The 14,633-nt window shown below is 46.2% G+C and overlaps 1 protein-coding gene across 3 annotated transcripts in view; it reads right to left on the bottom strand.

Annotated features, from left to right (window-relative positions):
- Positions 1-2,005, bottom strand: part of SOGA1 (suppressor of glucose, autophagy associated 1) — a 110,968-nt gene extending 108,963 nt beyond the window's left edge. For all 3 annotated transcript variants that reach the window (XM_048496035.1, XM_048496036.1, XM_048496037.1), the window contains exon 1: positions 964-2,005. In XM_048496035.1, coding sequence (XP_048351992.1) covers positions 964-1,707 — 744 coding nt within the window. In that variant the 5' untranslated portion in view covers positions 1,708-2,005. The remainder of the gene's footprint in view (positions 1-963) is intronic.
- Between the last annotated feature and the right edge of the window lie 12,628 nt (positions 2,006-14,633).

The raw sequence follows: 14,633 nt of genomic DNA, 5'->3' as shown, positions 1-14,633 counted from the left end.
TGTATGGCATCACTTCCACATAGTTTTCTGTGGTACCAGAATCAAGTCACTGTATCTTCTTCTATTTGCTGGTTGTGATACTAGAAAGAAGATATATTCTCTTGTGATAGAACAGTGGTTCTCAACGTGTGGGTTGCGACCCCTTTGGGGGTCGAACGACCCTTTCACAGGGGTTGCCTAAGATTCTCTGCATCAGTGTTCTCCATTTGTAAAATGGATGAATGTTAGGGTTGGGGGTCACCACAACATGAGGAGATGTATTAAAGGGTTGCAGCATTAGGAAGGTTGAGAACCACTGTGATAGAAGGTCTCAGTTAAATATGGCTGCGGAAATTTTTTTTCCATATGGTTCTAGGAAAGGAAAGTAATCAATATTACAGATTGTCTGTCCCAATGAATCCATACTGTGGGGGGCAGGGCTCTTTAAGTATTCATGAGTGCCCTTTGAGGCACAGGAATGTCTATTATAAATGCTGACAAGCGACTATCAGATGCAGAGGGGGAGAAGTACCTGTAATTACTCGAATTCTAAAATAGTGGCCAGCAACACATCAGGCTCATAGGATCTGATGGGTTGGGGAGCACCATGGTGCTGGAAGAGATCTTCTCTGGGACTGTGCAAAGTGTCCCGCAAGGCCAGCCTGCCCCTAAAGACTTCCCCATGTGTTTCAGCGTGATTCTGAAAAGCACCTGTTTCATTTTATTTTATCATGTGGCGGCAGAGGGGGCCATCATCAGCTTTCCTTTGGGGGCACTTGTTCTGTTCCAAGGGGCTCTGGGACGGTGGGAGGGAGCACGCCCAGTTCACAGGCGATGGTATTCCCGCCCCTTGGCCTGAAGGGTGCTTGCAGGAGGAGGGGGGACCTGTGGCACGACACGCTTCCGCTGCCAAGGCCCAGAGCCCGCCTGCGCCACGGCCCCAGTGGGGCTGCCCCGAACTAAGCCCGACGGCGCGGCCCTCACCTTGAGATAGTCGTTCTCCGAGCGCAGCTCCTCCAGTTCCCGGGCGACGCCGGCGTCCAGCAGCTCCTCGGTGAGGTCGGAGAAGGCCAGCGAGGTGCTGAGCGGCAGGCGGCTGCTGGCCACCGAGGCGGCCGTGGAGGGGTCGTCGGGAGGCAGCGGGGACTCGGCGGAGGCGGCGCTGGCGGGCTGGGCCGGAGGGGCGCTGCTGCTGGGGGGCGACTCGGTGTCGCTGCCGCTCAGGCCGCCCAGCTCCAGCAGCGCCAGCAGCTTGGCCCCCTCGGAGGCGCTGCAGTCCGACCCCTCCGAGCTGCTGTCGGTCAGGCTGAGCGCGGGCGGCAGCCGGGACCGCGTCGAAGAGGAGCCACCGGCGGCCGCGGCTGCTCCCTCGCCGGCCGCGGCCAGGCGGCCCCGCGCCTTGATCCGGGCCCCCGGCCGCCCGGCCGCGCCCTTCCCGGAGCCCCGCGCTCCCACCGACGGCCCGGCCTTGCCCTTCCTGTCGCCGCGGCCATCCTTGGGGCCCCCGAGCCGGCGCGAGTGCGCGACCGCGGCGCCCGGCTTGCCGGAGAAGGCGACGGGCGAGCCCGGGTGGTTTCCGCGCCGGCTCTTGGCCAGCGACCAGCCGGGCACGTCTTTGGGTCTGGCCGGGGACGGCGCCCGCTGCAGCTTCTTCTTCTCGGGCGGCGGCGGCGGCGCGGGGGCCGGAGCGAGGGGCTGGCTGCTCTCCGCCTCGGCCGGCGCGGCCATCCCCGGCGGGCTCCCCAAGGCGCGCGGCTGCGTCGTCCTCACTGGAGCAGCCCGGGGCGCGCGTCGCCGTCCATCCTCCTCATCCCCACGCCCGGGAAACCCCCGTGCCCCCCGCTGGCTGGCTGGCTGGCCGGCCTCTGGCTCCGTGGGCAGGCGAGGGCTGGGCTGGGCTGGGCTCTGGCTCAGTGGGCTCCGCTCGGCCGTTCTGCTGCGCGCTGATGCCTCTTGCTCCGTCTCTGGCAGTAGCAGCAGCAGCAGCAACAGCAGCCGCTCCTCCTCTCTCCGCCCAGCCGCTAAGCCGGTGACGCGCGCGGGCTGGGAACAAAAGGCGGAGAGAGGAGCTCGAGGGGGGCGCGGATCCTCGAGGCAACAGCGACCCCCTTCCCCGGACGGCCGAGCTGGAGCGGAGGAGTCCTCTTCTGGCCAAGTGTTGTGGGGTGTTTGTTTGTTTGTTTGTTTTTGCAAAACAAATACGGTGCTTCTGTTGCGCGCCTTTCTCCCGCAAAGGCGATTTTCAGAAAGGCCGGTCCCGGAACTGTTTTCGAAGACAGGCGAGAATGATTTTTGAATCAAGTTCTTCTGAACATGTGCAGAGTGCCTTGGTGTCATTAGAGACTAACTTCATAGCTGGAATTCAATGGCAGACTTTTGGAGGACCACGGCTTCTCCTGAATAAACCGGGCTCTGTTTGGAATCCAGCTACCAGTCAGGGATTGGCAGCAGTGCTACTTCGAATCTGTGTAGGTACTGCTAGTTTCATTACCCCCAGTCCTGCTGGGAAACATCCCAGTCTCACCCACTCACACACATATGCAGGGGGTGTGGGGGATGCCAGTCATCATCTCTGCCTCACACATGTGCTCCGGTACAGACACTTGACCTAGCACAGGAATACAGAAATCAAACAAGATAGCGAAGGAGGGAGACTTATGATGGAAAAACCATAGTAGCTTCAACTGGACTCCTGGGGGAGCAGATCTGCCTTGCAGGCCATATAGAACTGCATCAGATCCCACAGGGCTTGAGTCTAACTACACAGAACGTTGCACCAGGGTTGGGGCCAGAACAGGAAAGGCCCCGGCCCTGGTTGAAGCAAACCAGATAACATTCAGGCCAGGTATTGTCAAAGGCTTTCACGGCCGGATTCAACTGGTTCTGGTGGGTTTTCTGGGCTGTGTGGCTGTGGTCTGGTGGATTTTGTTCCTAACGTTTAGCCTGCATCTGTGGCTGGCATCTTCAGAGGTGTATCACAGAGAAAAGTCTGTTTCACACTGTGTCTACGTGAGAAGGGAAAGTTTAGTGTGGTATATTGTCCATGTCCCAGGGTGGGGAACCAATCATTAAGTGTTTGGGTGGAACTTGCTATGCAAAGTTGTGGTTGAGTGCATTGTATTGCGGGTGGGGTTATCAGTCCATTTTTTAAGTACTGGTAGCCAGGGTTTGCTAATTTTAAATGTCTCTTCTTTCTTATTGAAGTTGTCCTGGAGTTTGTGAATTTCAATGGCCTTCCTGTGCAGTCTGACATAGTAAGCTTCTGAATTGACCAGAATTTCAATGTTCTCAAATAAAATATTATGTCCAGTTTTGTTTAACGCATGTTCTGCAACTGCAGATTTTTCAGGATGGTTAAGCCGACAGTGTCTTTCGTGGTTCCTGTAATAATGGTCTGGAATGTCATGGGCGCTTAGTGGTTCCTATGTAGACCTTTCCACAGCTACAAGGTATGTGATATACTCCTGCAGAAGTGAGGGGGTCTCTCTTGTCCTTTGCTGAGCGTAGCATTTGCTGTATTTTTCTGGTGGGTTTGAAGATGGTCTGTAGGTAATGCTTTTTCCTCAGTTTCCCTATTTGATCTTTGATTCCCTTGATGTATGGTAGAAATATTTTTCTGGTGGTGGGCTGTTTCTTCTCAATCCTCTGGGTTTTTCTTGGCCTTAAAGCTCTTCTGATTTCTGTAGTGGAGTAGCCATTAGCCTGCAGAGCCCACGGCTACGCTCAGCAAACGACAAGAGAGACCCCCTCACTTCTGCAGCAGTACATCGCATGAAGATGCCAGCCACAGATGCAGGCGAAACGTTAGGAACAAAATCCACCAGACCATGGTCACACAGCCCAGAAAACCCACCAGAACCAATTCAGGCCAGGGATCACCAGAAGATTTTTCACTCACTGATACCAGCAGTATGCATGGGACACACCAGGAGAGACGGTCTCGAAGGTGCACTGATCCCAGACCATTAAGGGCTTCAGTGGAACTTGTGCTCCTGAGTGTTTTAATACTGTTTTAATTTGGGGAGAGCATGAAGCTTTTGTTTTTACTTCTGAAAGCAGTGGCTTGCTAGGGAGCAGGAAACAAGCATAGGGTTGGTGTCGTGTTCCCTACACACAATATATTCTTGTTTATCTTCACTCTGTAAATCTTTCCAAAAGGCTTTTCGTAAGCCTGGTTTGCATCCAGGTGGGCATCAGGAAAATGTAATTATTTTACAAATCCAAAGATGACTTTTCAAATCTTTACTTCCAACCAAGCATGGCTTTCGCAGCAGGCACTTGTGAGCTCCTTGGAGCTTTCTTCCTCTCAAGTTCCAACTGACCTTTCTTTGCAGAGCAATATTCGAAACATCTTGGTAATCCATGCACTGTCCCTGTAAAGTAGGTCATTATGATTATCCCCCCAATTATAATACATGTGGAGGGACTGAGTTGCAGAGATAATGGATTTCCTACGGCCACCCGGTGAGTTAATGACTGAACAAGGGACCTCCAACCTATAAATTCATTTGTTTTCAAAACCCCTACAAGGCACAAATCTAGAAAGTAATCCACTGTTGGTGCACATATTATATGCCACCTGTGATAATAATTTCCAGACAGCTGTGTTAGTCTTTTGCACCAAAGCAAGAGTCCAGTGGCATTTCAATGACTAATAAACCAGTCATGACTCCTGTATCAGATTAAATATTATTTTTCATGAAGAAAACTCTGACTCTGTTTTATTGTAAACCATAATTTTAACACTGATACCAAATCCTCCTTCTTGATAGCTTTTACCTTGAATTATCTCCATTATGGGGCATTGTTCAAGCTGAACTCTTTTTCTCAGCTACAGGGCTACTCTCTGGGAGATCAGCTGTTTCTGTTTATCAGCAATTAGCTCAGTTCTGTCAGAGTTTATTTAATAGAACACTATTTATAGAGCAAGATTGTTTCAGTTATTTGTCAAAGGTACTTTCCTTCAGCTTTGTTTATAACAGCCTTTTGATTCCTTTCCAGCAGCATCATTTTTTCCTACCAAGTTTCACTCTTTACCTTCTTTCTCAAATCAGTGAATCTGAATATTATTCTTTCCCTGGCCTGCTGCCTTCTTCCCTTTTCAAACCTGATTTTTTTGAATCTGGATATTTCATTCATCAATATATCTTCCTTCTTTCCTTTCTACCTTGTGATCATGTTGATGTTCATGCATACACGAGAAGATGTCGTGATATAATAGCAAGAATAGAGTGGAAAGTGAAAATGGCCCTGGAACAGGCCACACTGAGCAGGCTAAAGACCAGTGCAGCAGGACCACTCAGCTCAGTGGGGCAAATAATGAGCATCAATTACTGGTACCTTAACCTTTCTAAACTGAGTAAAATGTACAGTCATGGACATGATGCAAGCTGGCACTGTGAGAAATGCTCAGACTTTCTATATATATGGTGAAACTATCCTAAATTTACAGTTCAGTACAGTTATACTCTTCTATGTCCTTTGAATTCAGTGGGCTGAGTGGTGGTCAGGAGCATATTTACAGGCACCCGGGGAACACACTGAAATTGCACCCCCAAAAAACATTCCAGGTTTGCAAAGCAGGGGACAGCAAAGTGCCCGTGAAGACGGGGAGAGTTCTCTCATCTCCATACCCCCCTCCCTCCCACATTTGCAACGCTGAATCTTGGCTTTGCAAGGTAAGGGAAGCCAGCAGGGTGCTTGTGAAGATGGGAAGAGTTCTCCCATCACCATAGCCCTGCAAAGAATGTCAGAAGTCAAGCATGCAGAAAAGCCTGCAGAGTAGGGACTTGAAACTTGTTCTCCCAGATCCTGGTCCTAAACTTTAACCACTGCCCCACACTGTGGCTTTATGGATCATTCAGTAAGAAAAGAATAGCATAAACTGACCTATGCAGTTCTAACCACACCAAAAACGTTAATCTCCTCCAAATGACATTCTCCAGGCTCACTGTCTATTGAAGAATGGCTACACAGAGGCTTTATTGAGCTATCACATTCACAACAACCTGTCGTTCAGCCACAGTCAGCCACGGACACGTGCTCCCTTTTCTCTTCCATCTTCCTCATATGCAGAACTTGTGTGCCAATTTCCTGGTTCAATGAAGCTCCAAATTGCCATGCCATCCAAGTGCAGGCATCTCAGTAAATGGAGTTTATTTCCACCCACACAGTGAGGTTATCTTTTGAGTAAATCCCAGGGCAAAAATGTGGGGGTAAACAAACAGTAGTTTGCCAAAGTGCCTATATTCACATTTGGCAAATGAGAACTTGATCAGGTTTTCAATCAAGTTCCACCCAGGAGAGGAGGAAGGAGGTGAGAGCAGGGCCTGGTCTTCTATTCAAAAAAATTTTAATCTATTGCTTTGGGATAGTTTAATAAGGAGGAGAGTTTTGCTGTTGACTGAAAGGCTTTCCATTTAGCAATCTTCCCTGCATGACAGTTTCTGAAGGAGAAGCTGAACAGGGACAACCCAACAAAACCTTTTTATCCTGAAAACCTTCCTCATCCCTGTTTGTCCATTCCGGATGAGATCTAAATCTCTGGGAATGACTGAGCTGGAACAGACCACTTTCTAAATAGATATGTTTTGCTGTCACTCCATGCTTCATGGTTCCCATTTCCTCTTCCTCCTTCAGACTGAATGCGGGGAGTTACAGAGACAGGGATAGCCGAGAAGAATAATTGTCTATTTAGAGAGTAGTAATCTGGTGGCTTCATCCCATCTTCTCTTCCCTTGTACCGTTGTTCTGTCGGCAGCCGGAAGAATGCTCCAGAGGCACTGCCACCGTTGGAGCCTGTTCTGCTCCCATCATCCAGTGGTGAGGGAGGAGGCACATTTCCCAAGCCCATACCAGCTTCCAAGAAAGTATCCCTCTGAAGAGAATCTGCTAGTTTTAGCTAGCTGCAAGCCCAACCATGTGCAGAGCGTTTTTTTGCGGGGGGGGGGGGGGGGTTACTGCTTATCTCCAAGGAGGGTTTCCCAGGGTAGTTCTACTTAGAACATTTGATGCAGTTGGGAGGGGTGAACTGCTCATTCTAGTTAGGAGGGGGCCCTTTGCTTGTGGCCTGGAAGCAGTGGTGGGATTCAGCAGGTTCGCACCACTTCGGCAGAACCGGTTGTTAAAATGGTGCTTGTAAACAACCAGCTGTTAAATTATTTGAATCCCACCACTGCCTGGAAGGTACAGTAAAGGGAGCCCCAGGATTGGCTGAAAGAGGTCAGCAGATTATGGCCAGTGTTTTCCATAAAGAGTTTTCAATGTAACAGGCATTCCTTTTTACTGTTCCATCTTTGCTGCTCTCAGATAGAAGTTTGCTTATGCTTTGTAACATCAAACCTGTAGAACTACAATGCTGTCCAGAACTTCAGTGAATATTTAGGGAGCTAGCTTTGTTTTTTCCTGTTTACCTGTTATTTCCAAGCTATAATTCTGTTTGGTTTTAAACAACTTTTTAATTTTCTCAATATAGTTCTAAATCAGTGGTGGGATTCAAATATTTTAACAACAGGTTCCGATGGTGGCGGGATTCAAATAGTGACTGTTAAAAAGTATTTTAAAATATTTTAATATCACTTTTTAATTTTAAGTATTAAAATATTAATACTTAATAAAAATATTGTAAGTATTAAAAAAGTGAAAAAGAAAAATTTAACAACAGGTTCTACAGGACCTTCGGAACCCCCTGAATCCCATCTCTGGTTCTATTTTACTTGTTAAGCGGTGTAAGTTTACTGGTCTTGATTACATTACTGTCAACGGCTGGCCTTTTGCCACCACGCCATCAGCCCTGTCTCAACAGGAGACCCTGCAGCACTGCTAGCAGCACAGGGCTTGTTTGATGTCTCCTGCTTGAAATGGCAAAGCACCTTGAGCCACACCTGGGTGGGCAAAGGAAGAACAACATGTGAGCATGGCCAGAAAATGTGTTTGTGTCCAACTGCAGTTTAATGACAGCTTGTCATGACATCTAAATGTGAGTAGAAGATAGCAGAGGTGAGAAAAATCACTGAATATGTTCAGAGCAAGCAAGGAAGAAGACAAGACATCGTTTAAATTTGTTTAGCATTCTTCATATAGAAAAGGTATAATAGAGATTTAAATGAGAATAGATATCATTATCGTGTAATAAGAATAAAATGCTGGGTTTGTGATTTTTTTGTATTTTATGGTGTAAGCATCCCTCTGGAGAGATGGCATATAAATGTTCTAAATATAAATAAATATAGATATATTGGTGTAATAACATTTTGTAGTTGGTCACAGGTTAAAGGATGGTTCGTTTTAGTTTAAGTTAACCTTTGTTTCTGACAGCATAAGGTAAAGTTGGCCAGCTTCGTAGTGTGGGAAGGAAGAAATGTTTTTTACCCAGGAGTTCAAGGAGTTCTGAGCAAGAATTGTAATTGATTTTTTGCTGGAAGTATTGAGAGTGAGTGAAAAGAAGCAGAAATTCTGTGGCACCTTAAATACTAAAATATGTATTGCAGCACGTACTTTTATAGACAAGAGTCTATTTAGTCATCCCTGAATATGATGGAGAAAAATATATTTGTTGGGTCTTTTTGCAAGATGAGATTTAAAAATGAACAAATATGTACCGCATGAGCTAATGAATTTACTTTAGTCAACATACCCATAGATTTACTTCTGCAGATTTACTTCTGTAGGATTATTCAAACAGACTGAGAGGATACCATAGAATCAGCAGTTTTTTGTCACTATCTCAGATGTAAGGAATCACAGCAGGAAGTTCACCCCATGCTTAGCAAATATCATCTGTTAGAATATAAGAGCTTATTGGACAACAGAACCAACATTTCTTTCAGTCCTCCCATGGGAAAAAAATAGATGTTCATAACTGGCAGCAGACCCTTTTACCCAATAAAATAAACTGTCCAGCAAGGCAATCAGAACAGAATGCAAACAAGGCACTGAAACCATATAAGAAGGTAGAGGTAAGTTCATCCCTTTGCTACATGTTCTGAAATACATACCTTACTGGAAATTGAGCATATACACACATTTCACAGTAGATGCATTGTTGACAAGGAGGAAGAGGCTTGAGCCTATTATGCACTTGTGGTTTGCCCTGTAGTAAGCATACATATCCTTCAGGGCAGATTCTTACGGGCACACACATCCCCCCTCCTCCAAAACTCACTGCAAGGCAGATCAGAGAATCCCTCAGGCTTCCAAAGCCTCTTTAAGTGCAATTTTTCCATTCTCCCCATTGAAAAAGGGAAGATCCATTGTGTGTGCTCAGCAATTTAGTTCACCGAACTTAAAAAATTTAGGTCACCAAACTTTAAACATAAATTTAGGATAGGTTCTTTTAATCACACCTGCACAGAATCGGAAAGAATAGGACTGGTTTTGGCCTTTTTATTTTGTTATTCAAGCTTTAAAGGCTGAGCTTTCCCCCATCCCAGGTGCTGTAGGCTTCCTTCTTCCCAGTTGCACTACAGTAACCTAGTAGGCTTTTTCAGCAGCAGGAAAACATAAGTATATACGAGAAAACTTATATTTTTCTGCACTGCATGCTGCATAAGAAAGAGAACTCTTCATTTTACCTCTACTTGTTCAGCACAGCTTGATAATTGCAAAGGATTCTGATCAAGAGATTAGGAAAATGTTGTTAGAAGACAAGGATGTAACCGTCTCTCAGCAGGTAGTAAAGTTTTGTACATTAGCTTATAAAAACACGAGGTCCTACTTAGCCAGGGAATGAGCTGAAAGTCAAATATTTATTAGTTGTTTAATAATTGTTGCAATCTGCTGTTATGGATGCGTGTTGTTGTTGTTTGTTTGTTTGTTGTTTTTGTTTTTAGTGGCCTTTGGCCGTATTAAACTATTTCATATGATGACTAGAAAACTTACAAATATATGAAACACTCTTACACTGAATAAGAACTTTAGCCTCTAAAGCCTTGTATTGTCTACTCTGAGCCAGCAGCAATGTACTAAGATCCTGTTACCTTCACCTGTCTGGTTTTCAAACTGTAGACTGGAGCACATAGCCTTGATGTGCCTGGATAGCAAATGTGAAGTTCAAGAAGAGGAATAAAATTGGAAGTACATAATGCCTTCTTCCTCCACCACAAGTCAAGACCTAGGTAGATGAACAGTGGAATTTGAAGCAGACATTTATACCCTTATAAGCCAATGGACTTAGGTGTAGCTATGTCTTCTCAGAATGCTACTGTAAGTGACCCACATCAGTGGACATTCATTGATGCATGCTGGTGATGACTGAACCCTTCCAGCCCCACCAATCCTATATGATTTCTGAAGAAGGGAATCCAAAAAGACCTTTGTTCTTACATTTCCCTATGTGTGGCTTTAGGAGGATTCAGAAATATTTTGTTTTATTCTGTGAGATTACTACCTTTGATCCACAGCTGTAATCTATACACAGACCGCTCTATTCAAAGATATCTGCACATTCACCTGTAGAATAGACAATTTAGAAGGGAAGCAAAAGTTCAAAAAGCTTGAGAAAAATTAACTGGAGATACCAGATGCTGAAACTTACTATACACAAAACATGTGATATCGTGAGCTAAAGCCCCTCTCTGAACACTCTGGGAAGCCTGCACATCACACACGCACTAAGCAGCATCTTATTCCTTCCTTCCTTCCTTCCTTCCTTCCTTCCTTCCTTCCTTCCTTCCTTCCTTCCTTCCTTCCTTCCTTCCTTCCTTCCTTCCTTCCTTCCTTCCTTCCTTCCTTCCTTCCTTCCTTCCTTCATTCATTCATTCATTCATTCATTCATTCATTCATTCATTCATTCATTCATTCATTCATTCACACTTTTAGACCGCCCTCCCCCGAAGGGCTCAGGGCGGTGTACATCAAATATAAATGTACTTTCACCTGCCTTTCCAATGACTGTTGTGGGTTTGGATGGTGTTTCTTTTAAAGGACACATTCAATCATGCTTACGGAGCTCCAAAATTGGCAGGCTTGTCTTAAGTTACCTTTGAACATGCGGGATCAGAAATAGGAAGTGTACTTGTATATACAACCATGTGCATAGGATTGTTGATACAAATACATATTTGTGGCTTGATAATCTATTTCAACAGAGTTTCATGTCTCTGAACCTGGTCCGGATAAAACTGCTAGTTCTGTTTGCATATTCTCTCTCTCTTTTGGTAACAGTTTCCATGAGATTCAGCTCTGGACACCAGAGGGATGCAATGTAGACACAAATTCAGAATACTGTATATTACTCTGAGAATTAATTTGAATATGTATTAGGGGGTGGGGAAAATCTGCTGTGGTTTGTTTTGTTTTTAATGTGTTCTATTCAGTCTTCCCCAAGTCTGTAGATCTGTATTTCAGTATCTCATAAATGTTACAATATCAGGGTGTAAATCAGAGCTAGCATTAAGTGCATCTCAGGAAGTCATGTGACTTTCATACAGCAGCTGCAGGCAGTGCATACAAAGGCAATCAATGAAGCTTCTACTCTTCAATTGTGAGTGCATCAGAAGACCTGGCAGCAAGGCAGTTGTCTCTCAATATGGTTGCAAACTGGCTCAAAATCATTGTTTAAGTCTTATATGAATTATGATCCATCCACTGTGATGGACAGGAGGCTGTCCTGCCTCTGAAGGGAAAATCGGCCACTCAGATGAGCCCATAGGAGTGCTTCTCTAGCATCCAATCACCTTCGAGAAGGGGGATGAGATGTTGGAAGGATCACAGAAAAGGGGATTCTAACAACTCTCTGAAGTCATAGCCAGTTTACATTTTTGTGCCTCAGCCAGCTTTCTACTTTATCTATTTGGAGACCTGTTCTGCTGGTTGGTTCCTTGCAGGCTTAAAGCTGGATCCACACCTGGACTCAGCCACACTCAGACTGAAACCAGCTGCTCTGGAGCCTCTAGCTTTATACTGCTGGCTCTGCCCCCCACCCCCACCTCCACCTCCAGTCAAGCAGAGTTTGGGGGTGGATCCAACAGTATAAAGCAAGAGGGCTTGAGAGCAGCCAGCTTCTGTCTGAGCTCAGCTGAGACCAGGCTTGGATCTAGCTCTAAGCTGCAGCTTACCGTTGGTCCAAGCTAGCCTTAGCTGGGCTCAAATGGGTCCTTGCTATTCCCATCACCATGTGGAGATTGGATGTGGCAAACTCAACCTCCACATGGAGGTGCAGGCAGGGCCAGTGCTGCTGGCCCTGTTTGCCATCTCCATGTGAAGATCGTGAGCATGGCCTTCAACTGCACTCCCAATGGGGTTGGAGGGCAGGGCAGGGTTGCAAAATGTGATGCCTGAGGCTGTTGATCCCCCCAGAAATGATGCCTGAGGCTCTTGATCCCCCCTTGCCCTCTTAGATATGCTACTGGGCACACAGTAAAGCACTTGAGAGGCAGATCTTAACTGGTGGGCCAGATACTATGGAAGGATACAGTTCCGCCACTGGGCATAATCTCTTTTCCAGAGTGTCTGCAATACTATTTGGCGGGTTGGGAGGTTGACAGTCAGGACAGGACCTCAGTGCCCTCCATCTCAATTAGCAGGATGAGCTGACAATCAGCAGAACCATTTATGGGTTCATGCATGTGCAGACGTTTTTGAATGCTATCATGCTGCATCTAACATGCTGAATCTAACATGCTGCATCATAAGACATGAATAGCAAACTGAAAACCGAACTGCAATAACAGAGGTAACACAGAGAACTCAAAATAGAACCTGGAGAGGAAAAGTCTTGGACTGTTAAAGGCTCCATGTTGTAGTGTTTGCCACTGAACCAGCAAGTGGGTAAAAAAATCTTTATTGCCTCTGCATTCATTCTGCAATTTGCCCATCATACATTGCCTCTCTTCATTCAAACATGAAGAAATTAGGAAAAGGAAAAGAAGCTACTAGCCTCCCAAATGGTTTCATCATCAGTCCTCCAGCACAATTAGGTGTCTGTTCAGTGAATTTGAGCTACCAATTAATGCCACAATTAATTTTGTCTCCGAATGCAGCAAGTGAAGCAGAAGGAGAACAGTGTGCAGGGAGGCCAGTACTTGGCCATTTGTAAGGGCCTTCTCTCTGCCAGGCTGTAAACTGGCAGAAGGGAGCTTGACTCACAGAGAGGTCTGAAAGCTCAGTAGGGAAAACAGGGTTGCCAGATGTCTCTGTACTGCACGGACTATCCAGTATTCCAGAAACAGTAAGCCCTCATAGACCATGATGTCCATCTTTGCCTTACAACAATGCAGCTCTGCAGTCATGTGTTATCGGTCTCTTTTTTTATTTGGAAATTCTGAGTGACAGCTGGAAGCTGCAAAAAAGCATGTATAAAACTTGCAACTGACAAAATTTAGAACCACTTGATCAACATTTTAGATACACAGATCTCAAGGAATTAGGCAAAACAGAATGCCGGGACCAGGGAAGGGATAAGAATGCCAGCCTCCAGGTGAGACCTGGGGATCCCCTGGTGCTGACCTTTAAGGCCTGGGGCCCTCATACCTTCGAGACCGTGTTACCCAATATGTCCCAACTTGGCCTCTGTGATCTGCAGAGGAAAATTTACTGGTGGTCCCCGGCCCCGCAATGATGCGGCTTGCCTCTATCCAGGCCAGGGTTTTTTTGGCCCTGGCCCCCGCCTGGTGGAATGCTCTTCTTCCAGCTGTTCAGGCCCTGCAGGACCTTGGTGAGTTCCACAGGGCCTGTAAAACTGAGCTGTTCCACAGAGCCTTCGGAGAGGCTAGCCGCGGATTGTCCGCCCCCTCCTGATGCCCCATGTACCATCTGGACATACCATCTGCGGTAATCTGCCAATCCCCTCCCAAGACGGTATGGAGTAGGGAGTTTTGAGATTCGAACGCCTCTTTTAAAATATGGGTTTTTGCATGTTATGATGTTGCTACTGTTTTAATGGATTTTAATGCACTTTTGATTTTTTGTTATACTAGGTTATATTGTCTGTTGTTGGTTTTATTGTACACTGCCATGAGCGGTCTATTAAATATAATACTGGTAAATAATAATAATAATTACAGCTCATCTGGTTGCTTTGCAGGTGTACTCTATGGCATTTTACTCCACTGAGGTGTCTGTCCTCCCTAGGCTCTATTCCCAGATCTGAAGGAATTTTCCAACCTGGATCTGACAGCCCTCCCCCCATCCCCCATCATCCACTGATGGCCGTGAGGGAAGCTCTCCAGTCGACCCTAGGGTTGCCATCTTTTTTCTTCAGCAGTTCTGCCATGGAGCTATTCCGCTATCCCTCACCGGTGGCCAGGGCAAGCCTGTAGCTCTGCCACGTGGGAGCTGTAAGATGCTGCAATCATGCAGGAACATGCTGATGGTCACTTTACTAAACATATAGTAACCTTTTCAGGAAAAAAGGAATATGGGAACACAAGGCCAGTCAGAGTCCTTCATACCATTCCTCTAGGTAGCTTATCCAGAAACATGAGTAAAACCTGGACAGGAAGTGCTCCAGATTCTAGTATCCTGGAACTAATATAAACCATGAAATTGAAAAATGAACGTTTCAGGAGCCAAGCTAGGCATGTGTGACAATCTTAGAGAGAAGCTGTCAAGATTACTTAAAAATTCAGGCTGATGCTTGGCATTGATTGCTGATATTTACAGTAGAGAACAGGTTTCGTGGGCCAGAGAGACAGAATCTCATCTGTCAAAGGAAC

Source organism: Sphaerodactylus townsendi, linkage group LG05, assembly GCF_021028975.2.
Source record: "Sphaerodactylus townsendi isolate TG3544 linkage group LG05, MPM_Stown_v2.3, whole genome shotgun sequence".
NCBI lineage: Eukaryota > Metazoa > Chordata > Lepidosauria > Squamata > Sphaerodactylidae > Sphaerodactylus > Sphaerodactylus townsendi.
Note: the sequence above shows the minus strand (reverse complement) of the source record. Positions and strands in the feature narration are given on the sequence as shown.